At 49.3% G+C, this 27,408-nt stretch overlaps 1 protein-coding gene across 1 annotated transcript in view; it reads right to left on the reverse strand.

The window, feature by feature from the left end:
- The window catches only part of TMEM135 (transmembrane protein 135), a 1,073,095-nt gene extending 1,046,014 nt beyond the window's left edge, over positions 1-27,081 (reverse strand). The window contains exon 1 of the mRNA XM_085623147.1: positions 26,810-27,081. Coding sequence (XP_085479273.1) covers positions 26,810-26,950 — 141 coding nt within the window. The 5' untranslated portion in view covers positions 26,951-27,081. The remainder of the gene's footprint in view (positions 1-26,809) is intronic.
- Positions 27,082-27,408: the final 327 nt, after the last annotated feature.

Consider the following 27,408-nt stretch of genomic DNA (forward strand, 5'->3'; position numbering starts at 1 on the left):
CGTAGAAAACTCTGGTATTTCCCAAGAGCCTCAATAAGCCATGAAATATGAAATTTCAAACACTGCACTGCATGATTGGTAGAACCTTAACCAAGTGATGTAACTTTTGTATTGCAGTGCCTCGTTCTACAATTCTTCTAATAAGATCCAGTCCTAACAAAATGGTACCCAATTTCAGAAAGGATATAGCTAAAGTCCACACCCAGCAAGTGCAGAACACCCAGGAAAATGGCAATGTATCTTCATAGAGTATTGGCATAGTGGATCGGCAGCCACAACATACCAGGCCCACACAGGTCTATTCTGCTCGTCCCTTGTCATCTAACTAGTCCAGCCGACCTTCCAGGTTCGCACCCAGCAGAACAACCCCTCTGCATACATTCCCTATCCTCTCACCCAGCAGCACAGGAAGAGGCATCACTGGATCTTCCATTATCCATATGCACAGAAAGTGACATCACTGGAAATCTCATCATTCATCTGCATGGGAAGTGACATCACAGGTTTCCCTCAAAAACCATCTTTAAAAGAAGAAGCCAAGCAAGAGGACTTTATTTACAATCACGCATTTGCACAAAAAGTGACATCACTGGATCTCCCATAATCCTTCTTCACGGGAAGTGACATCACTGGGTTGCGCCAAAACCGTCTTTAAAAGAAGAAGCAAAGCAAGGGCACTTAATTTTTGCTATAACTCATCAGCTCAGGAAGTGACATCACTGATCTCCCATCATCGATCTGCACTGGAAGTGACATCACCGGCTTTGCACCTAGGACACACTGCACTCCTCCCGCCTCCCAGAACCTACTTAATGGCACCAGCAATGCAGAGATGCAGTTAGTGCACCGCTGGCGCTTCCATCTGCACCCATCCGCTCCTGGACTGCGTCCAGCGGCAGGAACCCTGGTTCACCTCCTACCCACCGCTACCCTGATGTGCTCCTCCGCGCTCTCAACCCTGCCCCCCACTCGGACGGCTCCCCCATGACAGGGAAGGAGCATTCACATGCACCTCCTGGCAGTTCTCATGCACTCTCCCAGACCCACCACTCAGCACCCCACTTGCACAATCCAGCCACCAGCTCACACAGACCGAACACCACCCACACAGCATGCCACACTGTAATGCATGCTCCTCAAATCCAGTTCACTCAAACACGTCAAGGCGATACCAGACCTACTGCACAACCATGCTCCAGACCGGCACTTCCTCACTGAAACATGGCTAAACCCAACTTCTGAGCCAGAAATCGCTACAGCCATACCCGCCGGCTTAACGATTGCCAGGCAAAGCCGTCAGCACAAGCCCGAAGGTGGAGTAACCATCATATTACAAGATACTATCAGCTTCACCACCTACACGAACACCCCCACAAGATACATGCAACACCTCACATCCAAGATACGCATCAAAGAATAACTTCTCCCTGGACTAGTATACAGACCACCAATTTCACCACTCACATGGACTTTGTTGCACTCATCATCATCAAAACCAGCACCTTCATATTCCTCTGAGAGCTAAACCTTCCCCTAGAAGACCCCACTGACCCAAACTCTACGGCTCTTCTGGAAAACCCGGCAAACCTTGGCCTCTCCCAGTACATTGCAAACCCACCCACACAGCTAGACACATATTGGACACAATTTTCTCCTCAATCAGCAATATCACAATCAACAAGCCAGCAACTGTGACATAGACAGACCATGTCCTCGTCAGTTTCCACATATTCATCCAGCATCACCACAGGCCTACCACCACCGGCCCTATCAGCCACAGCTAGAAAAGCATCCCAAAAGAGGAATGAGCTTCTACCTTCTCACCACACCAGCCCAAGCAAACCAGCAACTTTCCAAAAGCCTGTAACATCCATCCTCAATGCTTCCATTGACTCAGTCACATTCCCAGACACCTAGAAACATGCTACTGTCATTCACCTGCTCAAGAAACCATCCGCTGACTCATCCACGCTTTCCAAGTACAGACTTATCTCCCTCCTACAATGCCCAGCAAAGGTTTTAGAGAGACTAATTAACCAATGCCTCACCGACCACCTCAACAACCACAAGCTTCTCGACGTCACTTAGTCCAGATTCAGGCCCAACCACAGTGTGGAAACAGTACACTTCACCACTACAGCCGACATCTGAATGATCCTTGACAGAGGAGACACGGCAGCCCTCATTCTCTCTGCAGCATTTGAGATGATCTCACACCCTATCCTCATCAGGTGCCTTCATAAGATTGGCATTCAAAGGCCCGCTTTCCGCTTGATTGGCTCTTTATTACTGGATAGAACACAAGCTGTCAGACTGGCACCTTACTCCTCAGAAGCTTGCAAACTCATCTGTGGAGTGCCTCAAATTTCATTGCCCAGCCCTACCCTCTTCAACGCATACAAAATCCCTCCAACCAGCATCATCCGTGCACGTGCCGCAGGAAGACTTAGCTTTTGGATGAAACCTCGAATCACTTGGGGACCAGGAAGAAAGTATTCCTTATAATTGTTGCCCAGTGGGGTCTCCCCTTGTTGAATTTTGGACATACGATTACGGATACTTGAGGTTCTGTGTGTGGACTCGATCCTGGCTTGGAGGAGCTCTTTTCTATTGAATTGCACAGCACTTAAGCAGTCTACTTCCCTTTAGTTTTGAGGAAGTCCCGCCGTGATGTCTAACTACTAACACATACACATAGGGTCGAAACTTCGACGGCAATCCCATGTTTTCATGTTCTTACTCAACCATCTTAAAGAAGTGCCAATAATGAAATAGGATGTTTGTTGAATTATGGATATGAGAGAAAAGAAATTTTTTGTAATCATTTTTCTATGTATATCATGCTAAGATCAGTCGTTATCTACATTGTATAATGTCAAACTTATTTTTTCACTATGTCTTTATGTCACTTTATCACTAAGTCACGTATTGTGATTTATTTTTATGTTTTTGACTGCCTGATATGAATAAGAAAATGTGTGCCAATTTATAAATAGGAATTCAATATAGCAAAATAAATAAATATAGGCCCCATCTCAGCTTCTTGGAGAACATACAATGATCTTCTCATATAGGTGTGACTTTCTAACACCTATTTTTCACACAAAGAAATTGGGACACACAACAGAACTCATTGTAAATATAACATTGTATATCCAGGTTCTGAGGGACTCCGGGCAACCCCAATGTGTTTGATGGGATAAAATATACAAAACGGGCACTCTACAAGCCAACATAGTGGTAGCAGCTTTGGCTCTAGTGGAATGAGCCCGTAGTTCTTCGGGCGCTGCTTCTTGGCTAAAGAGTAGTAGATCTTGATGCAGAGCACAATACATTGAGAGATGATTCGCTTCTGCACTGCCTTCCCAGTCTTTGCCCCAGCAAACCCTATGAAGAGCTGCTCTTCCACCCAATGTTACTTTGTGCAATCAGTGTAAAAACAGAGTGCTCTCTAGGGGTCCAAAAAATGGATTATTTCTTCTTCTTTTGAAGGATGAGGCAAAGCAAAGAATTACAGAATAGTGATAGTCTGTCTGACGTGAAAGGGAGTAACCGCTTTTGACAAAAAAGAAGTGTGGGTGATCACCAACAGCTGTGAAGACCGTGATATAGGATGGTTGGACAGAAAGAGCCTGAAGCTCGCTCACACACTGAGCAGATGTTATGGCAACCTGGAGGACCATTTTGAGGGTAAGGACACATAGTGGATATCCACATCGACTCAAAGGAATTGCATGTCAGAAAAGTAAGAACCAAATTTAAATCCCAATGTGGCATCAGCAAGGGCTTTGGTGAAAATAGATGTAGCAAACCTTTCAGGAATCTGATCACAACGGGTGATTTAAACACCAAAGCCTGATCCGCCAACCACAAAAACGCAGACAGGGCCACAAAATAGCCCTTAACAGTGCCCAAAGCAAATCTTTGCTGGATCGGCGCGTTTGTAACCAAAAAACTGCTTCCTACAGCTGGCTCGTAGATCTCTTAGGTTTCCGACTGCATGTTTATCATAACTGCAGGCTACAAGTCTCAATACCACCAAATCCAGATCAACCTTACATCTTTCAGAGGTTAACATAATGAGCACAATTTAAATTTGGTTAAGTTACGTCAGTTAACTACAGTGTTTAGAAAATGAAAAATGTGGTACTGCCATATAAACATGTATGTCTCTGCTATTATAAAGTTCTTACACATTCAGGTTTTATGGAGAAGAACTGCTGATTATGTCACACTGCTCTAGAAGGTGCAGGATTTGCACAGCAAACCCACCCTTATGGTTATGCAATATTACAGCCTTGAGCATCTGAAAGAGAAGCTAGTTTGCAATTCATACACATCTTATACAGTCAGGCCTATGAGAGAACATTTAGATTCAAGCACCTAAAAGCAAAGCTACCCCTGAAGATAGACAGAACTTACAGGTTCAGGTTTTTAACAACAGACATATCACTTGGTTACAGAGACCGTACATGCTCGGCATGTGACAGAAAAGTTTTCCTTAATGTTTCACAAATCCTAGAAGCCTTCCCTAGGAGAGCAGAAATAGTCTTCTGGTAACACAGTTCTTACAAATGTAGAAATTTGACAAGACATTCAATTCTTAGGTTACACATGGTTTACAGACTCACATTCATGAGAGCAGACCCTATATAATCTGGCATCTCACAATAAAGTTAATCTTCTATTCACACAGAGCTTGTTGTCTTAAAGCCTTGGATAATCAAGCTGCTGTCCCGGGCATATATATATCTTACAGGATTAGGCTTTTAATAATGAAGCTATCTGTTAAATTACATAGGTTTTACAAGTACATTCCTATAAAAACAACTTAAACTGCTTTCAGATTAGGAATCTGGAAAAATACTAGCCCTCTGGGAGACACAGTTTCTTAGTGACTGTCTCAAATGTGGGTTGTTTAGTACCATACAGGACCATGAGCACTAAAAGAAACATACCTGTGTCACAGTGCAATTTATCCATTTTCCAAAATCCCTCAAGAAGTCCCCGTAAAAGAAAAGCGAACCAGTGTACCAAGCATTTAAAGAAGCTTTTATAAAGGGATGGTATACTTGCCATAAGAACTTTCAGCATTAAGAAGTTGGTGGCATCCTTTTTAGGTAAGACCTTGAAACTACTTTAGCTGTCACACCATGCTCATGTTTTCCAAAAAAACTAAATAAAATACTAACAAATATATACATGCTGCGGTTTTGGTCTATTCTCTTCATTTATTGGTCTACTCAAGTGTCATTCACATTTGGCTTCTGCCCACACAGTATACATCATGGGGCACAGGGCAATGGTTTTTCCAATAAGACACACTCAACTGAAGGTCAAAATCGCATAGTAGCAGATGTATGGTCACCCTATAAATGGCTGTCTGAAGACTCAGCTCTTGAGCCGAGCCCACTATTTGCCTTAAAACATTTCTGACCCCAGATCACAGTATGTTTGTTAAACAAATCAATTCTCTCACTGCCGTAGCTGCTGTGCCACGTCATTAGCATTCCACACAAAGCCACACTGCTACTTCCACCACTATTTGAAATATAAATCCCAGACATCATGGTATTTGTAATCCCGCTCTGCAGAATCAACCAGTTTCTACAATTAACCATCATTACCTCCTCTGTCCAAGTGGGCCAAAGACTTTCTGTGGTCGGACAGATCATTTTGTTAAATTTCTTGATTCCCAAGACGGAAGAGTCCAGGATATCAACTAAAGCAAACAAAAGCAGGTCTAGACAATGGCATAAAGTTACTCCTGACTTCTTTTCCAGAGAGTTTGTGTTCACAACGACCACTACGGACTTGGGAGTCGACTCAGCGCTAGTGGAGCATCATGCAGCCATAAACACGGCCTTTGATAGCATTGCGCCCCTCAAACTTGGTGTTATAACCAAGTATGGTTACAATGTGCCCTGGTAACTAGCGAGACGTTGGGTGCGACATATAATGCCACTGATAAACAGGCCTACAGATCAGCTCTCACTAGCTATCACCAAAACATTAAAGTTGCCCGGAAAACATATATTACCAACCATATTGACCAAGCCGGCAACTTTTCGAATGAGCTATTTAAAGCACTCAACACTTTTATTAGTCTTCACCCCTGCTCCAAATGATATTAAGGCTTTGCAACAATTATGTGTCTCTCTAGCGGATTATTTCAAAGACAAAATCAGAGCAATCTATCGCAACTTCCCTGACCCCCACCAATCTGACAAATATAGAGTCAATCACCAACCCTCCCCTCCCCGAGAGCGTATACAGTTTGGGAGAGTTTAAGGCTTTCTCGCCTGAAAGCATTCAGAGGGCGTTGGAATCAGCCAAATCAGGCTCTCCACTCTGCATCTGCCCTCCTAGGATTGCAGCACGACTTTTCAAACAGATTGCTCAAGCAATATTTTTCTTGTTTAACCTATCAGCGAACACGGAGGAAATCCCCCTGGTTTGGAAGGCTCAGGTAATGTCCATTCAAAAGAAGGCCACTATTGTGTCCACCAACCTTTGTAACTATCGGTCCATTTCTCTAGTCCCACTACTTGGCAAATTGGATCCATCTCAATCGTGGTTTAAGCCATCACACAGTACAGAGACAGCCTTGGTTGCAGTCACGGACCACATATGAATCTCTTTGGATACTGACACTCCTTATATGCTTGTGCTGCTGGATTTATCTGCAGCTTTCGACACTGTGTCCCAACCCAGGCTGCTCCAAAGGCTGTCCAAGATCGGAATCCATGGGACTGCCCTGAAATGGTTCCGTGATTTTTTAATCAATAGAACGCAAACGATCTCTCTGGACATCTATAAATCACGTACCATGTTAATGGACAATGGCGAGCCACAGGGCTCTTGTCTGAGCCCCACACAGTTCAACATTTATGTTGGCCCTGTGGCCAAAGTCATTAAATCCTTTGGTTTTAAACTGCTGTCCCATGCTGATGACACGCAGTTAGTCATCTCTTTTGACAAAAATCCAGCCAATGTAAAAGAACGGTTCTTTACTGGGATGACTGCGATCACTACCTGAATGAGCAACAACTACCTTCATGCAGAAAAAGACTGAACTCATGCTGTTTGGGATAGCCCAACAACTCTGGTCCCTGGACTGGTGGCCCCCAGAGCTAGGTTCTGCCCCTACACCCAAACAGGTTGTGAAGAACTTGAGCATTCGTTTGGACCAAGCCTTGACCATCAAAGAGCAGGGGCTTACCACTAAGGTTGCCTGCTACCATACGATGCGCCTGCTGAGGAAAGCTCTTCCTTTCCTTCTGCTCTCAGCAAGGAAGACTCTGGTACAAGCACTCATAATGAGCAGATTAGATTACGGTAACGAGTTACTCGCCTCTGCCAATGAGACATTATTTGACAAATTACTAGTTGTCCAGAATACGGCTGCCCATCTCATCCGCAACCTTCCTTCTGGCTCTTCTTCCACACCTTTGCTCAGATCTCTACACTGGCTGCCTGTCAAGAAAAGAACCATTTGTAAAATGTGTTGTCTTACCCACAAGGCATTGTTGGGTAAAGGCCCCGGCTTATCACATACAAGCAACCGCTGCTGTTGAGAATCCTCCTGAGGAATTCTGTTTGTTTTTTTACTCTGTCAGAATGTGGTAATCTCCCTCTGCTGTATCCTGGGGGATAAGTGTATCCAAAGATATTGGAGTAGATGCCTCACTCACTTATCGTGACATGCTTCATCATTGGCGCCTATCCATACCCAGGTAAGATGATATTACCTGGGCGGACTCAACCATAGATGGAATGGGAGTACTTAGATAAACACTACTGGATAAGCAGGGATCCAGATGAGTGATGTTTAAAAATACCTCTAGGTATACCCAAAAGTTATGTTTTATTCGGAGGGTGCCTGGGGTATGGATACAAACGTGAATTTGTTGGGTTTTACTGAATATAATTGTTCAGTTGTACCCCTTTCGCTGTGCCAACATGTTTCGGCCCTCGCTAGGCACCCACGTGGGTCTGGGGCCTTTGTCAGGGCTCATTTTGTGTTCTATTGTCTCTACTTCTATATTGTGCACACATTCCATGCACTAAAGTGAGGCCTAATGCGCTCACCTGTCTTCTTTGTGTTCTCAGCAGATTTTCCACTGGTTTCTTTTTCCAAGTGCCATGCGGATCGGGTGGGAGGTGCTGTCTTTTAGTCACACATTCATCAAAGATCCCGCACTGTGGAATTACCTACGGGAAACCACTCCGTCTGCCGCAGCTACCTAATTCCAAAGCTAAAACTTTACTGTCCAGCTAGACCCCTCAGATGTGGTGATAAAGCTTTGCTCACTGCCCCGCGTATCAGCCGACCAGGAGGCTGGTCTTTTTCCTACTTAGCCCCGCTGTATTGGAACACACTTTCGTACCACATGCTTTGACCACCTGAAATTTAGGAAACTGCTCAAGAGAGTGTTGTTTTGATTGGTTGTTTCCTCTGCATGCAATTTTTCTGTGCGCCAAGATACCACTCCCGGGGTGATTTGCGCACTATATAAGCTAAATTTACATAACATTGCATAACTATGGGACCTCAGGTTAGAAATATTTCATTATTGCCTTAAAATCTCATATCAGATTCAAGTTCTACTCCATGATGACAATATCACCCACACAAAAACACAAACTACTTGGAAAACAAGCTCTACACCACTGGCTGATTTTGCACAATGTGCAGAATATCCCTCACACAATCAGAGATTCATAAAGTCCAAAAGAAACAGACAGAAGTAGTTGTCTCTATTTCCAGAGACTAAGGAACAAACTTTCACTACATCCAAGTCTTGACACCTTCATTGAAACAATTCAGTAACAAACTAAATAAATGTATTGTATCGCCATGTTCCTGTGGCCTTCTACCCGCTGCCTTTCAATCAAGCAAAGGGTGCTCTGTCTGGGAGGACACACTAGAATGCCAACTCCAGAGCTTTTCAATCTAGGTCTATTACCACTGATCTGATGATCGACCAATTGAATGCGTCTCCCCATTTGCAGAGCCTAGTACCAGGATTTTGCCATAAATCACCGCAGGCCTCTGAGATTACAGGGACAGAGCAATTGTACCAGAGTATTGGTGTAAGTCACTGCAGTGCCCAAGGAATAAAGGGACTATGTGTCTAACTGCAAGACCCTAAGACTACAGGCTAAAGCTGTTGCAGAGACACAAGACCAAAGGCTAAGTGCAAAACCCAGTAGTGGAGCTTTAGTGTGCCTCTCTACAGATCCCAGGTTAGTGTTCGCGCCCCTCTTTTTTGGGGGCTTCACAGCAGCAATGCCCACTTTGCGAGTCTGCCTGGTGGCATTGACAGGACCCGACACCTCTGAAGATATTTTGAACAACACTTTTACCAAATAAGAGAAACTTTTCCACAAAGACCAACGATAGGACTATGATGAAACTGCTTTTCTACGAGATATTGTAGAAACCATAATCATTGCTTTTCCTCATAAGAACCCGCCATTTTTATAGATATTTTTTTTGTCTAGGGGTATTTATATAGTGCAGGCTACCGGGGCAGTGGAATGCTTTCTTACTAATGGGAGATATGTTCCAGACATACAAGGATATAAAGTGCATATTGGGTTGTTTTCAGGGATCTATGTACTATAATCAATTCCAAATTAATCTCCGAGCAAATCCTGCTACTCAATTTAATCTACGTCGTTCCCTTTTTAAGTACATTACCTTGGCAGGGCCACATAGTAATGTCTGCACAACATGAAGAAAATCTCAGACACTTGTACTGCTACTACTTGTGCTGCCTTCAGTGGTCCTACTAACACTACTGATAAATCCTTCAGTGTTGCAAATAGCAGTGCCATACATACTACAACAGCACATACGGGCACTGTTAGCACTACTATTGATACTTTCACTGTTTTATTACAGTACCTCTATTCCAGATCCTACTGCTTCTACATGAGTGCAGAGTGCTTCTGCTACATTTGGAACTATTATGATGAGTAATTCAACAGCTATTACTACAACTGGTGTCATTAATACGGTTCCTACTATGTGAAATACTATACAAAATACTCCCAGCTGCTCCTCCCTCCCACCTCCCCATATATGGCAGCCGCACACAGCGGGCGCGCCTACGACAAGCCCGTCTGCGCCTGGATCGCGCCCAGCGCGAGAACCCTTGGTCCCCGCGCCCGCCACCACGACCGCCGCCGCTACGATGCCAGCACACTCCACGCTCTCAACTCCGGACGGACCCACTCCTGCTTCAAAGCCGCACCAAAACGCACACAGGATCCCTTCACCTGCCGGAACTGCAGCTACACCAGCCTCAGAGCCGCCGAACCACCCGCCAAGAAAGGCCACAATCACCTCCGATGCATCCTACTGAACACCCGCTCCGCACGCAAACATGCCGTCGAGCTCTGAGACCTGCTCGACACTTCATCCCCGGACGTCGCCTTCCTGACAGAGACCTGGATGAACAACTCCTCCGCACCCAACATCGCCATTGCCATCCCAGACGGCTACAAAATCACCCGCTGAGACCGCACCAACAGAGTTGGAGGAGGAATCGCCATCGTCCACAAGAACAGCATCAGGGTCTCGAAGAGCACCGACGACACTCTCAGCACCGCCGAACACATGACTTTCCAGATCCACACAGACCCCAACTCCACCCTCAGAGGCACCCTCGTCTACAGACCCCCCGGACCCCGACCCCAGTTCAGCTACTCCATCGCTGACTTCATCGGCACGCACGCCCTGACGTCCACCGACTACATCCTCCTCGGAGACCTGAACTTTCAGCTTGAGAACAACAACGACAGCAACTCCTCCATCCTGATCGATAACCTCGCCAACCTCAGACGGAGGCAACTCGTCACAACGCCTACCCACTCCGCCGGCCACACGCACGACCCCGTCTTTTCCTCAAGCTCCCACGTCTCCTTCAGCCACACCACCGAACTCCTCTGGACCGACCACCGCTGCATCCACTTCACCTACCAGAAACCCACCACACACCACCGCACCCAACAGATCCCCCGCCGCTGCTGGAGCAAAATCACCGAAGACCAATTACACGCAAACCTCGCTCTCAGCCCACCCACCGAACCCTTCAACACCAATGACGCTGCCCACAGCCTCAGATGCTGGATCAACGACTGCGCGAATACCCTCGCCCCGCTGAAGAAACCCTCCTACAGAGACACCAGCAAGAGGTCCAGCTGGTTCACCCCAGAACTCCTAGCCTCCAAGTGAGCCTGCCGGAAACTAAAGAAGAAATGGCACAGTGAACAGACTCCGGACAGCCACACAGCCCACAAGGACGCCATCCACAACCACCATCACCTCATCAGGACTGCCAAGAGGACCTCCTTCAAAGACCGCCTCGACAACAACGCACACAATAGCAAGGAGCTCTTCAACATCATGAAGGAACTCTCCAACCCCAGTTCCAACACCCACGACATCCCGCCGTCGCAAGCCATGTGCGACTCCCTCGCCGCTTTTTTCCACCGCAAGATAGCAGACATCCACGACAGCTTCAACACCCAGACAGCCCCAACAGACACCAACACAACATACTCTCCGCACACCATCGACCACGACCCCCTGCTAGCCTGGGCCAACGTGAGCATCGATGACACCGTCAAGACCATGCGCACTATCCACTCCGGCTCCCCGTCAGATCCATTCCCGCACCACATCTTCAACAAAGCCAGCAGCTCCATCGCACCCCATCTGCGCAATGTCATCAATCTCTCCTTCGAGACCGCGACCTTCCCAGAGAGCTGGAAACACGCCGAGATCAATGCCCTACTCAAAAAACCCAAGGCGGACTCAAGAGACCTCAAGCACTTCCGGCCCATCTCTCTGCTTCCGTTCCAGGCCAAGGTCATCGAGAAGATCGTCAACAGACCGCTAACCCGATACCTCGAAGAAAACAGAATCTTGGACCCTTCCCAGTCAGGGTTCCACAGCACCGAGACTGCCCTCATCGCCGCCACAAACGACATCAGGACCCTGCTGGACAACGGTGAGACCGCGGCCCTCATCCTCCTGGACCTCTCCGCCGCCTTCGACACCGTCTGCCACTGCACACTACACGCACACCTCCACGCCGTAGGGATCCGAGACAAGGCTCTGGAATGGACCACCTCCTTCCTCTCCGACAGAATCCAGAGCGTCCGCCTCTCCCCATTCTGATCTGAAGTCTCCAAGATCATCTGCGGCGTACCCCAGGGATCTTCCCTCAGCCCGACACTGTTCAACATCTACATGGCCCCGCTCGCACACATCGCCCGACAGCACGACCTCAACATAATCTCCTACGCCGACGACACTCAACTGATCCTCTCCCTCACCAAGGACCCCATCACCGCCAAATCCAACCTCCACGAAGGAATGAAGGCCGTCGCCGACTGGATGAAGATCAGCCAACTGAAGCTGAACACGGACAAGACGGAGGTCCTCATCCTCGGCTCCACCCCTTCACCCTGGGACGACTCCTGGTGGCTGACGGCACTGAGGGCAGCCCTGACACCCACCGACCATGCATGCACGCAACCTGGGAATCATCCTCGACTCAACGCTCTCCATGACCAAGCAAGTCAACGCCGTCTTCTCTTCCTGCTTCATTACCCTCCGCATGATCTACAGGTGGATCTCAACAGATACAAGAAGAACAGTCACCCAGGCCCTAGTCAGCAGCAGACTCGACTACGGAAACGCCCTCTACGCGGGAGACTCGACCAATTACATCAAACGACTGCAACGCATCCAAAACGCCTCAGCACGACTGATCCTCGACGTACCACGCCACAGCCACATCACCCCCCACCTGAGAAACCTGCACTGGCACCCCGTCAACCAGAGGATATCCTTCAAGCTCCTCATCCATGCACACAAGGCACTCCACAAGACCGGTCCAGCCTACCTCAGACGACTTTCCTTCTACATTCCCAACCGCCAGCTCCGCTCCGCCAACCTCGCACTTGCCACCGTCCCTCGCATCTGGAGAACAACCACCGGCGGGAGATCCTTCTCCCACCTCGCCGCCAAGACCTGGAACACCCTCCCACTGAGCCTTCGACAGACCCAAGACCTGCTGACCTTCAGGAGGCTCCTCAAGACCTGGCTATTTGACCAGTAGCGCCCCCCCCCCTCCTCCCAGCACCTTGAGACCCTCGCGGGTATGTAGTGCGCTCTACAAAGGATTGATTGATTGACAGCAAGTACTGTTCAAGCTATGGATAACTGTAATACTTCATGAGCACCACAATCTATTACTAGTTACAGTTTCAGTGCTACAAAAAAACAGTTACTACTGCTAGTAGTGACTAGTGGTCTTACTACTACTTCAAATATTACTATGAGTATTAGTAAGTCTACAGGCGTTTAAGGACTTCTCCAATTCAACATTGATCGATGTATTCATTCAAATCCTTTTCGTCAAATGCTACTATATCAACACATTTATTGCAGTGGTCAGTTTTCTGCTCATTGATTGCAAATCATAGAAACTAAACAAACCCACCCTTCTAAATGAACAAAAATCCTGTTTGGTTATTTGATTAACAAGATTTGAGGAAAACACATTTTTATGATTTTGTTATTTGAATAAAATGAGACGTAAAACCAAGTACGTTTTAAGGAACAACAAAATGCTTATTTAAAAAGGTTTTCACATCCAAAAAAATAAAAAGGATTAAAACGAAATAATAAACAGTAGAACAGGAAGAAACTACCACCCCATTCCCTCTATTTTGTTAACCACATCACAAGTAACTAACCACTTCCTCCGACTGAAAATTCCCCGGCATAACCAATTATTATTTTCATTACATGATGGTAGCATTTTAAATAATTTAGGATTTTTGTATATATCAATATACTTTTTAATTACACAACAGGGTACATTTCCTTTGCAGAATTACTTTTTCATTGTATTCTGGTAATGAAATGGCCATGACAAACTCGGTTGTTATTAATTCAACCCAGTAAGTCAGATCAACTCAATGAATGAAAACTGGTAAATATGCGAGTCCATTAGTTTGTAGTCTACAAAAGACACAATGAGAAAAAATCTACAAAAGGCACAGTACCATTCACAGGGCTCAGAAATGCACATCCTGATAATGCATTACATATCTGGTAACTAACTAATGAGGTTGTGTGCCTCACCACAGAGACTGCACGCCAGCGATTCAGTGGCTCCAGTGATGGAACCCAGGAGGGCTGCATGCCCTACTGCGGAACACTGGGAAGAGACTTCACTGTATCTTGGTGGAGAACGTTGCCACTAGAGGTCAGTGTCCCTACATGTGATGCTCAGGAGCACAGAGTGCCCTACTGAAGAACACTGAGGATAGACTTCAGTGTGCCTTTTCACACTAGAAGTTCAGTGTCCCTCAGGGGAAGGGGACTGAAAAATTAATTACTGCAAAAGACTAGGAATATAATTCAGGGTATCTCACTGAAGAACACTGGCACCAGAGGTTCAGCATGCATAAATGTTGAGTTCAGGGTAAAGGTATGCAGTGCGGGCTACAACAAAGCCCTAAGAACCGAGGGTTTGTTCTTAAGTGATGAAGGGACTTGGTACTAGAGGTTTCTGGGTCCAACTACAGAGTTCTCTGGACCAGAAGTTCAATGTACCTAATGGCAGAGATCTAACAAAAGAGAATCAAGGTACCTTGCTGCAGATCCATGGGTGGAATTAGAGACTGAATTTATCACTGCTGCAGAGCCATGGGTGGGATCAGAGATTTTGGGTGTCTCACTGCAGCAGAGCCATGGGTGGTATCAGAGACTGTGTGTCTCACTCCGGCAGAGCCATGGGTGGTATCAGAGACTGAGTGTGTCTCGCTGCAGCAGAGCCATGGCTGGGATCAGAGACTGAATGTGTCTCGATGCTGCAGAGCCATGGGTAGGATCCGAGGTTTAATGTCTCGCTGCTGTAGAACCATGGGTGGGATCACAGATTGAGTGGGTCAGTGCTGCAGAGCCATGGGCATAATCAGAGGTTTAGTGTGTCTAGCTGCTGTAGAGCCATGGGTGGAATCAGAGACGGAGTGTGTCTCACTGTAGCAGAGCCATGGGTATGATGAGAGATTGAGTGTGTCTAGCTGCTGCAGAGCCATGAGTGGGATCAGAGACGGAGTGTGTCTCACTGCTGCAGAGCCATGGGTGGGATCAGAGATTGCGTGTGTCTCAGTGCTGCAGAGCCATGGGCAGGATCACAGGTTTAGTGTGTCTCACTGCTGCAGAGCCATGGCTGGGATCAGAGACTGAGTGTGTCTCACTGTAGCAGAGCCATGGGTATGATGAGAGATCGAGTGTGTCTCGCTGCTGTAGAGCCATGGATGGGATCAGATATCGAGTGTGCCTCACTGCTGCAGAGCCATGAGCGGGATCAGAGATTGAGTGATCCTCACTCTACAGAGCCATGGGTATGATGAGAGATCGAGTGTGTCTCGCTGCTGTAGAGCCATGGGTGGGATCAGAGGTGGAATGTGTCTCACTGCTGCAGAGCCACGGGTGGGATCAGAGATTGAGTGCATCTCACTGCAGCAGAGCCACGGGTGGGATCAGAGACTGTGTGTCTCACTGCAGCAGAGCAATGGGTGGGATCAGAGACTAAGTGTGTCTCAGTGCTGCAGAGCCATAAGTGGGATCAGAGACTGTGCGTGTCTCACTGCTGCAGAGCCATGGGTGAGATCAGAAATTGAGTGTGCCTCACTCTGCAGAGCCACAGTTGGGATCAGAGATTGAGTGTGTATCACTGCAGCTGAGCCATGGGTGGGATCAGATATGGAATGTGTCTCGCCGCTGCAGAGCCATGGGTGGAATCAGAGATGGAGTGTGTCTCACTGCAGCAGAGCCATGGGTGGGATCAGAGATTTTGTGCGTCTCACTGCTGCAGAGCCATGGGTGGGATCAGAGACTGAGTGTGTCTCGCTGCTGCAGAGCCAAGGGTGGGATCAGAGACTGAGTGTGTCTCGCTGCTGCAGAGCCAACGGTGGGATCAGAGACTGAGTGTGTCTCACTGCAGCAGAGCCATGGGTGGGATCAGAGACTGAGTGTGTCTCACTGCTGCAGAGTCATGGGTGGGATCAGAGACTGAGTGTGCCTCACTGCTGCAGAGCCATGGCTGGGATCAGAGATGGAGTGTGTCTAGCTGCTGCAGAGCCATGAGTGGGATCAGAGACTGAGTGTGTCTCAGTGCGGCAAAACCATGAGTGGGATCGGAGACTGAGTATGTCTCACTGCTGCAAAGCCATGGGTGGGATCAGAGATGGAGTGTGTCTAGCTGCTGCAGAGCCATGAGTGGGATCAGAGACCGAGTGTGTCTCAGTGCTGCAGAGCCAAGGGTGGGATCAGAGACTGAGTGTGTCTCAGTGCGGCAAAGCCATGAGTGGGATCAGAGACTGAGTGTGTCTCACTGCTGCAAAGCCATGGGTGGGATCAGAGATGGAGTGTGTCTAGCTGCTGCAGAGCCATGAGTGGGATCAGAGACTGAGTGTGTCTCAGTGCTGCAGAGCCAAGGGTGGGATCAGAGACTGAGTATGTCTCACTGTAGCAGAGCCATGGGTGGGATCAGAGGTGGAATCTGTCTCACTGCTGCAGAGCCACGGGTGGGATCAGAGATGGAGTGTGTCTAGCTGCTGCAGAGCCATGAGTGGGATCAGAGACCGAGTGTGTCTCACTGTAGCAGAGCCATGGGTGGGATCAGAGGTGGAATGTGTCTCACTGCTGCAGAGCCACGGGTGGGATCAGAGATGGAATGTGTCTCCCTGCTGCAGAGCCATGGGTGGGATCAGAGATTGAGTGTGTCTCACTCTGCAGCGCCACAGTTGGGATCAGAGATTGAGTGTGTATCACTGCAGCTGAGCCATGGGTGGGATCACAGACTGAGGGTGCCTCACTGCTGCAGAGCCATGAGTGGGATCAGTGATTGAGTGAGCCTCACTCTACAGAGCCATGGGTGGGATCAGAGAATAAGCGTGTCTCACTGCTGCAAAGCCATGGGTGGGATCAGAGATTGATTAGGCCTCACTCTACAGAGCCATGTGTGGGATCAGTGACTGTGTGTGTCTCGCTGCTGCAGAGCCATCTGTGGGATCAGAGACTGATTGTGTCTCACTGCAGCAGAGCCATGGGTGGGATCAGAGACTGAGTGTGTCTCACTGCTACAGAGCCATGGCTGGGATCAAAGATGGAGTGTGTCTAGCTGCTGCAAAACCAAGAGTGGGATCAGAGACTGAGTGTGTCTCAGTGCTGCAGAGCCAAGGGTGGGATCAGAGACTGAGTGTGTCTCAGTGCGCCAAAGCCATGAGTGGGATCAGAGACTGAGTGTGTCTCACTGCTGCAAAGCCATGAGTGGGATCAGAGACTGAGTGTGTCTCAGCGCTGCAGAGCCAAGGGTGGGATCAGAGACTGAGTGTGTCTCACTGTAGCAGAGCCATGGGTATGATGAGAGATTGAGTGTGTCTCGCTGCTGCAGAGCCATGGGTGGGATCACAGACTGAGTGTGCCTCACTGCTGCAGAGCCATGAGTGGGATCAGTGATTGAGTGAGCCTCACTCTACAGAACCATGGGTGGGATCAGAGTGAGTGTGTCTCACTGCTGCAGAGCCATCGGTGGGGTCAGAGATTGAGTAGGCCTCAGTGCTGCAGGGCCGTGGGTGGAATCAGAGGTTTAGTGTGTCTAGCTGCTGTAGAGCCATGGGTGGAATCAGAGACTGAGTGTGTCTCACTGTAGCAGAGCCATGGGTATGATGAGAGATTGAGTGTGTCTAGCTGCTGCAGAGCCATGAGTGGGATCAGAGACGGAGTGTGTCTCACTGCTGCAGAGCCATGGGTGGGATCAGAGATTGCGTGTGTCTCAGTGCTGCAGAGCCATGGGCAGGATCACAGGTTTAGTGTGTCTCACTGCTGCAGAGCCATGGCTGGGATCAGAGACTGAGTGTGTCTCACTGTAGCAGAGCCATGGGTATGATGAGAGATCGAGTGTGTCTCGCTGCTGTAGAGCCATGGATGGGATCAGATATCGAGTGTGCCTCACTGCTGCAGAGCCATGAGCGGGATCAGAGATTGAGTGATCCTCACTCTACAGAGCCATGGGTATGATGAGAGATCGAGTGTGTCTCGCTGCTGTAGAGCCATGGGTGGGATCAGAGGTGGAATGTGTCTCACTGCTGCAGAGCCACGGGTGGGATCAGAGATTGAGTGCATCTCACTGCAGCAGAGCCACGGGTGGGATCAGAGACTGTGTGTCTCACTGCAGCAGAGCAATGGGTGGGATCAGAGACTAAGTGTGTCTCAGTGCTGCAGAGCCATAAGTGGGATCAGAGACTGTGCGTGTCTCACTGCTGCAGAGCCATGGGTGAGATCAGAAATTGAGTGTGCCTCACTCTGCAGAGCCACAGTTGGGATCAGAGATTGAGTGTGTATCACTGCAGCTGAGCCATGGGTGGGATCAGATATGGAATGTGTCTCGCCGCTGCAGAGCCATGGGTGGAATCAGAGATTTTGTGCGTCTCACTGCTGCAGAGCCATGGGTGGGATCAGAGACTGAGTGTGTCTCGCTGCTGCAGAGCCAAGGGTGGGATCAGAGACTGAGTGTGTCTCGCTGCTGCAGAGCCAACGGTGGGATCAGAGACTGAGTGTGTCTCACTGCAGCAGAGCCATGGGTGGGATCAGAGACTGAGTGTGTCTCACTGCTGCAGAGTCATGGGTGGGATCAGAGACTGAGTGTGCCTCACTGCTGCAGAGCCATGGCTGGGATCAGAGATGGAGTGTGTCTAGCTGCTGCAGAGCCATGAGTGGGATCAGAGACTGAGTGTGTCTCAGTGCGGCAAAACCATGAGTGGGATCGGAGACTGAGTATGTCTCACTGCTGCAAAGCCATGGGTGGGATCAGAGATGGAGTGTGTCTAGCTGCTGCAGAGCCATGAGTGGGATCAGAGACCGAGTGTGTCTCAGTGCTGCAGAGCCAAGGGTGGGATCAGAGACTGAGTGTGTCTCAGTGCGGCAAAGCCATGAGTGGGATCAGAGACTGAGTGTGTCTCACTGCTGCAAAGCCATGGGTGGGATCAGAGATGGAGTGTGTCTAGCTGCTGCAGAGCCATGAGTGGGATCAGAGACTGAGTGTGTCTCAGTGCTGCAGAGCCAAGGGTGGGATCAGAGACTGAGTATGTCTCACTGTAGCAGAGCCATGGGTGGGATCAGAGGTGGAATCTGTCTCACTGCTGCAGAGCCACGGGTGGGATCAGAGATGGAGTGTGTCTAGCTGCTGCAGAGCCATGAGTGGGATCAGAGACCGAGTGTGTCTCACTGTAGCAGAGCCATGGGTGGGATCAGAGGTGGAATGTGTCTCACTGCTGCAGAGCCACGAGTGGGATCAGAGATGGAATGTGTCTCCCTGCTGCAGAGCCATGGGTGGGATCAGAGATTGAGTGTGTCTCACTCTGCAGCGCCACAGTTGGGATCAGAGATTGAGTGTGTATCACTGCAGCTGAGCCATGGGTGGGATCACAGACTGAGGGTGCCTCACTGCTGCAGAGCCATGAGTGGGATCAGTGATTGAGTGAGCCTCACTCTACAGAGCCATGGGTGGGATCAGAGAATAAGCGTGTCTCACTGCTGCAAAGCCATGGGTGGGATCAGAGATTGATTAGGCCTCACTCTACAGAGCCATGTGTGGGATCAGAGATTGAGTGTGTCTCACTGCTTCAGAGCCACGGGTGGGATCAGAGGTTGAGTATGCCTCACTCTGCAGAGCCATGGGTGGGATCAGTGACTGTGTGTGTCTCGCTGCTGCAGAGCCATCTGTGGGATCAGAGACTGATTGTGTCTCACTGCAGCAGAGCCATGGGTGGGATCAGAGACTGAGTGTGTCTCACTGCTACAGAGCCATGGCTGGGATCAAAGATGGAGTGTGTCTAGCTGCTGCAAAACCAAGAGTGGGATCAGAGACTGAGTGTGTCTCAGTGCTGCAGAGCCAAGGGTGGGATCAGAGACTGAGTGTGTCTCAGTGCGCCAAAGCCATGAGTGGGATCAGAGACTGAGTGTGTCTCACTGCTGCAAAGCCATGAGTGGGATCAGAGACTGAGTGTGTCTCAGCGCTGCAGAGCCAAGGGTGGGATCAGAGACTGAGTGTGTCTCACTGTAGCAGAGCCATGGGTATGATGAGAGATTGAGTGTGTCTCGCTGCTGCAGAGCCATGGGTGGGATCACAGACTGAGTGTGCCTCACTGCTGCAGAGCCATGAGTGGGATCAGTGATTGAGTGAGCCTCACTCTACAGGACCATGGGTGGGATCAGAGTGAGTGTGTCTCACTGCTGCAGAGCCATCGGTGGGGTCAGAGGTTGAGTATGCCTCACTCTGCAGAGCCATAGGTGGGGATCAGAGACTGAGTGTGTCTCATTGCTGCAGAGCCACAGTTGGGATCAGAGATTGAGTGTGTCTCACTGCTGCAGAGCCACAGGTGGGATCAGAGATTGAGTAGGCCTCAGTGCTGCAGGGCCGTGGGTGGAATCAAAGATTGAGTGTGCCTCACTCTGCAGAGCCATGGGCGGGATCAGAGGTTGAGTATGCCTCACTCTGCAGAGCCATAGGTGGGGATCAGAGACTGAGTGTGTCTCATTGCTGCAGAGCCACAGTTGGGATCAGAGATTGAGTGTGTCTCACTGCTGCAGAGCCACAGGTGGGATCAGAGATTGAGTAGGTCTCAGTGCTGCAGGGCCGTGGGTGGAATCAAAGATTGAGTGTGCCTCACTCTGCAGAGCCATGGGCGGGATCAGAGGTTGAGTATGCCTCACTCTGCAGAGCCATAGGTGGGGATCAGAGACTGAGTGTGTCTCATTGCTGCAGAGCCACAGTTGGGATCAGAGATTGAGTGTGTCTCACTGCTGCAGAGCCACAGGTGGGATCAGAGATTGAGTATGCCTCACTCTGCGGAGCCATGGGTGGGATCAGAGGTTTAGTGTGTCTCACTGCTGCAGAGCCATGGGTGGGGTCAGAGATTGAGTTGCCTCAGTGCTGCAGGGCTGTGGGTGGGATCAAAGATTGAGTGTGCCTCACTCTGCAGAGGCATGGGTGGGATCAGAGATTGAGCGTGCCTCACTCTGCAGAGCCATGGGCGGGATCAGATGTTGAGTATGTCTCACTCTGCAGAGCCATGGGTGGGATCAGAGATTGAGTGTGTCTCGCTGCTGTAGAGCCATTGGTGGGATCAGATATTGCGTGTGCCTCCCTGCTGCAGAGCCATGAGTGGGATCAGAGGTAAACGTTTGCCTCACTGCAGCAGAGCCATGGATGGGATCAGAGATTGAGTGTGCCTCGCTGCTGCACAGCCATGGCTGGAATCAGAGGTTGAGTGGGCCTCACAGCTGCAGAGCCATGGGCAGGATCAGAGGTTTAGTGTGTCTCGCTGCTGCAGAGCCTTGGGTGGGATCAGAGACTGAGTGTGTCTCAGTGCTGCAGAGCCTTGGGTGGGATCAGAGATTGAGTGTGTCTCACTGCTGCAGAGCCATGAGTGGGATCAGAGACGGAGTGTGTCTCACTGCTGCAGAGCCTTGGGTGGGATCAGAGATTGAGTGTGTCTCACTGCTGCAGAGCCATGAGTGGGATCAGTGACTGTGTGTGTCTCGTGGCTGCAGAGCCATGGGTGTGATCAGAGATTGAGTGTGTCTCACTGCTGCAGAGCCATGAGTGGGATCAGAGACTGTGTGTGTCTCCCTGTTGCAGAGCCTTGGGTGGGATCAGAGATTGAGTGTGTCTCACTGCTGCAGAGCCATGAGTGGGATAAGAGACTGTGTGTGTCTCCCTGCTGCGGATCCTTGGGTGGGATCAGAGATTGAGTGTGTCTCAGTGCTGCAGAGCCATAGGCAGGATCACAGGTTTAGTGTGTCTCACTGCTGCAGAGCCTTGGGTGGTATCAGAGACTGAGTGTGTCTCAATGCTGCAGAGCCATGGCTGGTATCAGAGACTGTGTGTGTCTCGCTGCTGCAGAGCCATGGGTGGGATCAGAGGTAAACGTTTGCCTCACTTCTGCAGAGCAAAGGGTGCGATAAAATGTTCAGTGTGCCTTAATGTTGCAAAGCCATGGATTTGGATCAGAGCGTGAGCATTTCTCACTGCTGCAGAGCCATGGGTGGGATAAAAGGCTTAGTATGTCTTGATGCTACAGAGCCGTAGGTGGGAGTCAGAGGTTCACTGTGCCAGCCTGCATTTTCTTGTAAAGGTTTAGTGTCTACCACTGCACTGCCCTATATCAAGACGTGCAGTGTGCCCTGTTGGACAGTTAGGGCCAGGGTTTTTATTGCTATCTTGCACAACCCTAGAACCAAAGGTTCAAGGCAGATAGGCACTGCAGGGTCTGTGATCAAAGGTTTAGTCTATATTACACTGAGCAGAGTTGTTAAGTGCACTCGGCACAGTACTAGAGCATTACAATTCCCATACGTTGTTGAATGCTGACAGTGCAATGGCAGTGTCTTACTGCAGGGCCTTAGGTACAGCGAGCCAATGTGTCTCGTTGCAGAGCATTTAAACCCAAAACTCAAACTGCTTCTCTGCCACGGATCTCTGGGTACAGTGATTCAGCATGCCCCACGAGAGGTATGTTTCTCACTGCTGAGCCTGGAGGGCAGAGTTAAATGGGCCTCCCTGCAGATCCTGGGGACCAGATGAACTATTTATCCCCTTACCAGGAACTAAGTGTGGTTCCACCGCGAGCTCTAGAATTCCATTTGCCTCGCTACAGAGCCTTGTGGCCAAATGGCCTGTGTGCCTCACTACTGCAAACCCAGGGCACAGTTAACTGTGGGTCCAGGGGACCCGATTACCAGAGTTTCCACGTACCTCGCTGCAAAGCATGCTGAACCTTTTTTTCCAGTTGTGTCTGAATTCCTCACACTGAAGACCAGGGAAAGAAGGTCACCTTCCCTCAAAAATGCATATCGCGGAAGCCTAAAGATCAGGGTGCCCCGCTGCAGCAGAATTCCGGGTGGAAGGTCAGTGTACGTCCCTGCAGAAGAGTGAATGTCCAGTGTGCATATTAATGGAGCAGCGCTACAGACCAGATGGACAGTGTGCGTCACTGCAGTAGAGCCCAGGGGCATGGGGGGGGGGCGAGGGGGGTGTAGCTCACTGCACAAGAGCTCAGGGACTAGAAGCGCAATGTCTCTCACTACAGAAGATTTTTGGGTCAAAAGGTTCAGTATTCCTTGGTTCAGGGACCAGGAAATACAGGGCCAGTGTACCTTACTGCTTCCGGTTCTGTGCCGAGAGTTGCATTAAGGCTCGCTGCTGCAGGCCACTGGCACCAGAGATTTACCGAACGACGCGATATAAGCCTGGGACTAGAGGTGCAATGTGCCTTAATGTACACCTCTGAGAGGTGTGGTGCAGCATGGTGGCACAAGGCTGCTAAGCCTACGGGCCAGATAATCTGTGTACTTCCGGTTGATATGCCCCTATACAATGTATTTGACGTCAGTCACTGCAGAGCTCTGAGAACAAAGGGACAGAGCTTAGTACTAGGGTTTGGTGTGCGGCACTTCAGAGCCTGGGGAACAAAGGGGCAGTATGTCCAACTACAGGACCCGAGATTAAAGGTTTAAAGTGTTGTGTTAAGAGCTACAAGACCAAAGATTAAGTGCAGACTCAGTAAGGGTGCTTTAGTGTGCCCTCTGCAGATCACAAGAGGCAGGGCAGGGGTGTACGATAAATGCAGGTGAAATACCCCTGGACCAGGCAAGGGATTCAGTGTGACACAGCTGTAGATTGCTGTCACTAGAGGCTCAGTGAACTTTGCTTCCTAGCTCTATGAAAGGATATACAATGTGCTTTGCTGCTGCAGAGTCCAGAAATCAGAGGTTTAATGCTCTTCGTTGCGAGAGCGAGCTTGAGTTACTCTGTTACACACCAAAGTGGCCAGATGTTGTATGCATAACTGCAGTACCCTGCTAGCTAAACTACACTGTACCATTCTGCAGAGCTCTAGTGCTAGAACTTCAGCGTTATTCCCAGATACAGGACCTTAAACCAGGAAAGATGTATCATCCTGTTACAAAGTAAAGCGACAAAAGGCTCAGTGTGGCTTGTAGCAAAGGCCAGGGAGCAGTGGTTCGGTGTGCTCCACTGCAGAGCTCAGTGCCAGTGCTGTAACTAACAGTACCACTGGTGCAGCAGAGCCCGATGCTAGGGGTGCTGTTTGCGATGCTTCAACAGAGGCTGATAGCGGGAAAGGAATATGCTTCAATGCAGCATCACTGCCTTGATGCGGGGATGAATTGGGATCGTCTGGGGCAGACCCCGAGCGCACTGCTCCTTGGAGCAGCAGAGGCAGGTCCTAGAGGAAGAGGCTTTCTCCTTTTAACAGAGGGTGTAGCATGCTACTTTACAAAAGAGCGCGAAGCCAGGGCTGCACTACAATTACCCACGGCAAAGCCTGCAGCCACGGGTTCAGTGTGCCATACTGAAGCAGAATCTGATCCAGGTGACACATGTCTCGTGCTAGGGGTGATGTGTATCTTCAGATTGTACCCCTAAGCAGTAGATGCCTCTTAACCAGGATTCATTGTACCTTCTTACAAGAAGACTTAGTGTCAGAGAAGCATTTCCAGCACTGACGCACTGTCTCCATCTATTAGTCCCTCCTTCCACCACAGCAGGTGGATTCCAGCAGAGCCTGATGCTAAAACATGCAGTGTCTGCCTCTTTAACCTGGGGCTAGTGGGCCAGGGGCCCTGTGTATGCCTACGACTTGCTTAGCAGTCTGCAATAGTGCGTTAAACCCTTCTAATCTAAGGAATGTAAACGTTTGACAGGATCACACCCACACTGAAAGAACTCCGAGAGGTCCAGCTACTCACGAACATCCTATTTCAAATCTGTGGGACGATTAAGAACACCCGTGCCAGCAACAACTCCAGGTCGAAAACAGAGGCACAGGACTAAGAAGGCAAGGCTAGACCTTCTCCTACTTTGCAAGTCCATCCTCATCGAAATCTGTCATTTCCCACTCTCCTTCTATTCCGGAAGGACATGAAGAATAATATTTTCAAGCAACCCACTGTCCCTGCATAGCTGGCTCATCGGTGTCGGATGTCTGCTGCTCTCTCCTCTGTCTGCTAACCTATTCCCTATGCAATTCTTTGGATCACTTTCGTTACTTCTGCAGGCTATTCTACATATAAACTCCCTACACTGATGTCTTTTCGTCTGAGTACCCTATCAATTGCACCCCAGGATTTCTCTAGATTAAGTCAGTTTTTGTATTTCTCTACTGATGGACCACTCATAAAATCATGTGCATCTCCCCCTGACCTATGTATAGTGCTGCGTTGTTTTCTAACTAGTTTGAACTTGGCATCCCTCACTGCAGAGTTTGATTCCAAGTAGGTTTCTGTGCTTTTGTGACCAGGAGCAGTGTGCCAGAGTGCAGCGTCCTGCATTGTACACAACCCATCGTTTATCTTTGTGCCCGGTGTTCTCATGTCCAGGAGCTGTAACGTAAACAACGGAGCCATGCGCCAGGGCACGTGTAGTATGCCTACAATTATTTTAACAGTGTAGTTTGTTCTCCCCGCCAATGCCTTTAGTGTAGGGACACTATTTTGTGTGTGCTCCTGTACCTGGAGCTGAAAATTGTGGCAGGGTGACTTCTAGGGGCCGGGTAGTTTATTGTCCCCGCCAGTGCCTTCAGTATGGGGACGCTGTTCTGAATGTGCTCGTGTACCCGAGCTGAAATGTGTGGCAGGGCTGAGATACGTTTTCGTGCATGGTTCCCTGCAAGTGATGCAGTGTGTGCAAGGGATTTGTGTTGGTGGTCTCCTTCGGTAACAGGCTCAAAGTCTGTGCAAAGGTTCGAGTTGTCCTCCTCTGCCAGGATTGAACTGCGTGGCACTGAGTCCGACAGAGCATGACTGCTGTGTCAAAACCACGTTGCGCCTGATCAGCACTGTGTCTGGTCAGGGATGCAGTTGGTACCTAGGTAGGGTGACCAGGCGTCACAGGAGAGTCCCGGTTTTCCACAAGCTATCCTGGCAGATTTCGGCAATTGTGGGTCAGGTCCTGATTTTCAGTGAGGGTTGACTGCAAACAGTGGAGGCACGTTTTTATGGGTTACAAAGCAGTATTAGTTAGCGGTTCTATTAGGAAAGCTATTTAAATAACATGTTTGATACTGGGTTAAAAAAATGTTTTTTTTCATGTATTCCCTCAGTGCTTCGTCTGTGTTTCAATATTGATGAACTCTGTGGTGCCCCTCGGATTCTTTCGATTTTATTCGAAATGTCCCGGTATAAGGCTCTCAAAAACTAGTCACCTTATACCTAGGACGTTTAACAATTTGCCTATGCAGTGTTAACAGTCCATGCCAAGGTTGCAGTATGTCGGGGTACAGATTATGATGTATGTGCAAGGGCTGGTGCTCAGGGAACCAAGTTAATGTGCAACACGTCAAAGGATTAATGCTAGCCCAGGGCATTAGTCAGTGCCAGGAGTCAATGTTTGTTCCAGTAACAGAGCTGCCAAGCTTCCTATGCAAGGATATGATGTATTAGGGGACTGTGCTCCTATAAAAGATCTTACGCTTATAGATGTCTATATATTGCCAGGATTGCAATGCACCTCTTAATAACAAAGTTGCGTGCATGCCAGGGTGCAGAGAGACTAAGTACATGATGACGTACCTGGGATGCAAAGCTGGGATGCAAAGCTAGGTTGCAAAGTATACACCAGTGTAAAGTGCAGTAGGAGGCTGCTGTACTCAGGCATGGGAAACCCGGGGAAGGAGATATGTCACTCACCAAGTAGAGCGGAGCATATATCTTCAGGGACTCCTCCAGAGCGCCCTGTGTAATCTGAAGGTACGCGACGGCGCAGGAAGGGTTCCAGGTATGCCCGATTTCATAGCAGCTATGTGGGATAGACTTGCTGAACGCAGCCATCTTGGTTGAGGACTGATGACAGCAAAGACAGGAAGGGGGCAAAGGTCACTGTTGGCTGAGGTTACTTCAGTACAAAGTCCTCGGATCATGTGACGTAAAATGACGGGGCGGCTGCAAGTAGGCGCGCACGTGGTGCGTGCGCGCGACCTACGTAGGGTTGCCTCCTCTCGGCGCATGAGTCCAGCGCTTCCTGTGCGCAGTAGAGCGGCGTCGTTCTGTTTCCATGGTAGCGGATGGCGCGGACTTAATAACGAGTCTGACATCTGCATCTGCGGACGCTGTGCTCAGTACTGGCTGGCCGGTTAGCTGTTCCGACACCGGAAACAATGTAGGGATTTTCCAGTGCATCACCAAGCCTGCGTCCACGTAACAGGACCACTGCTTTAAGTGTTATTAGTAAACAAATTAAAAGTAGAGTGTGGAACCGGTCTTCAAAAGGGCCAGGGCTCAAGTCTTAA

This window comes from Triturus cristatus, chromosome 8 (genome assembly GCF_964204655.1).
Source record: "Triturus cristatus chromosome 8, aTriCri1.1, whole genome shotgun sequence".
NCBI lineage: Eukaryota > Metazoa > Chordata > Amphibia > Caudata > Salamandridae > Triturus > Triturus cristatus.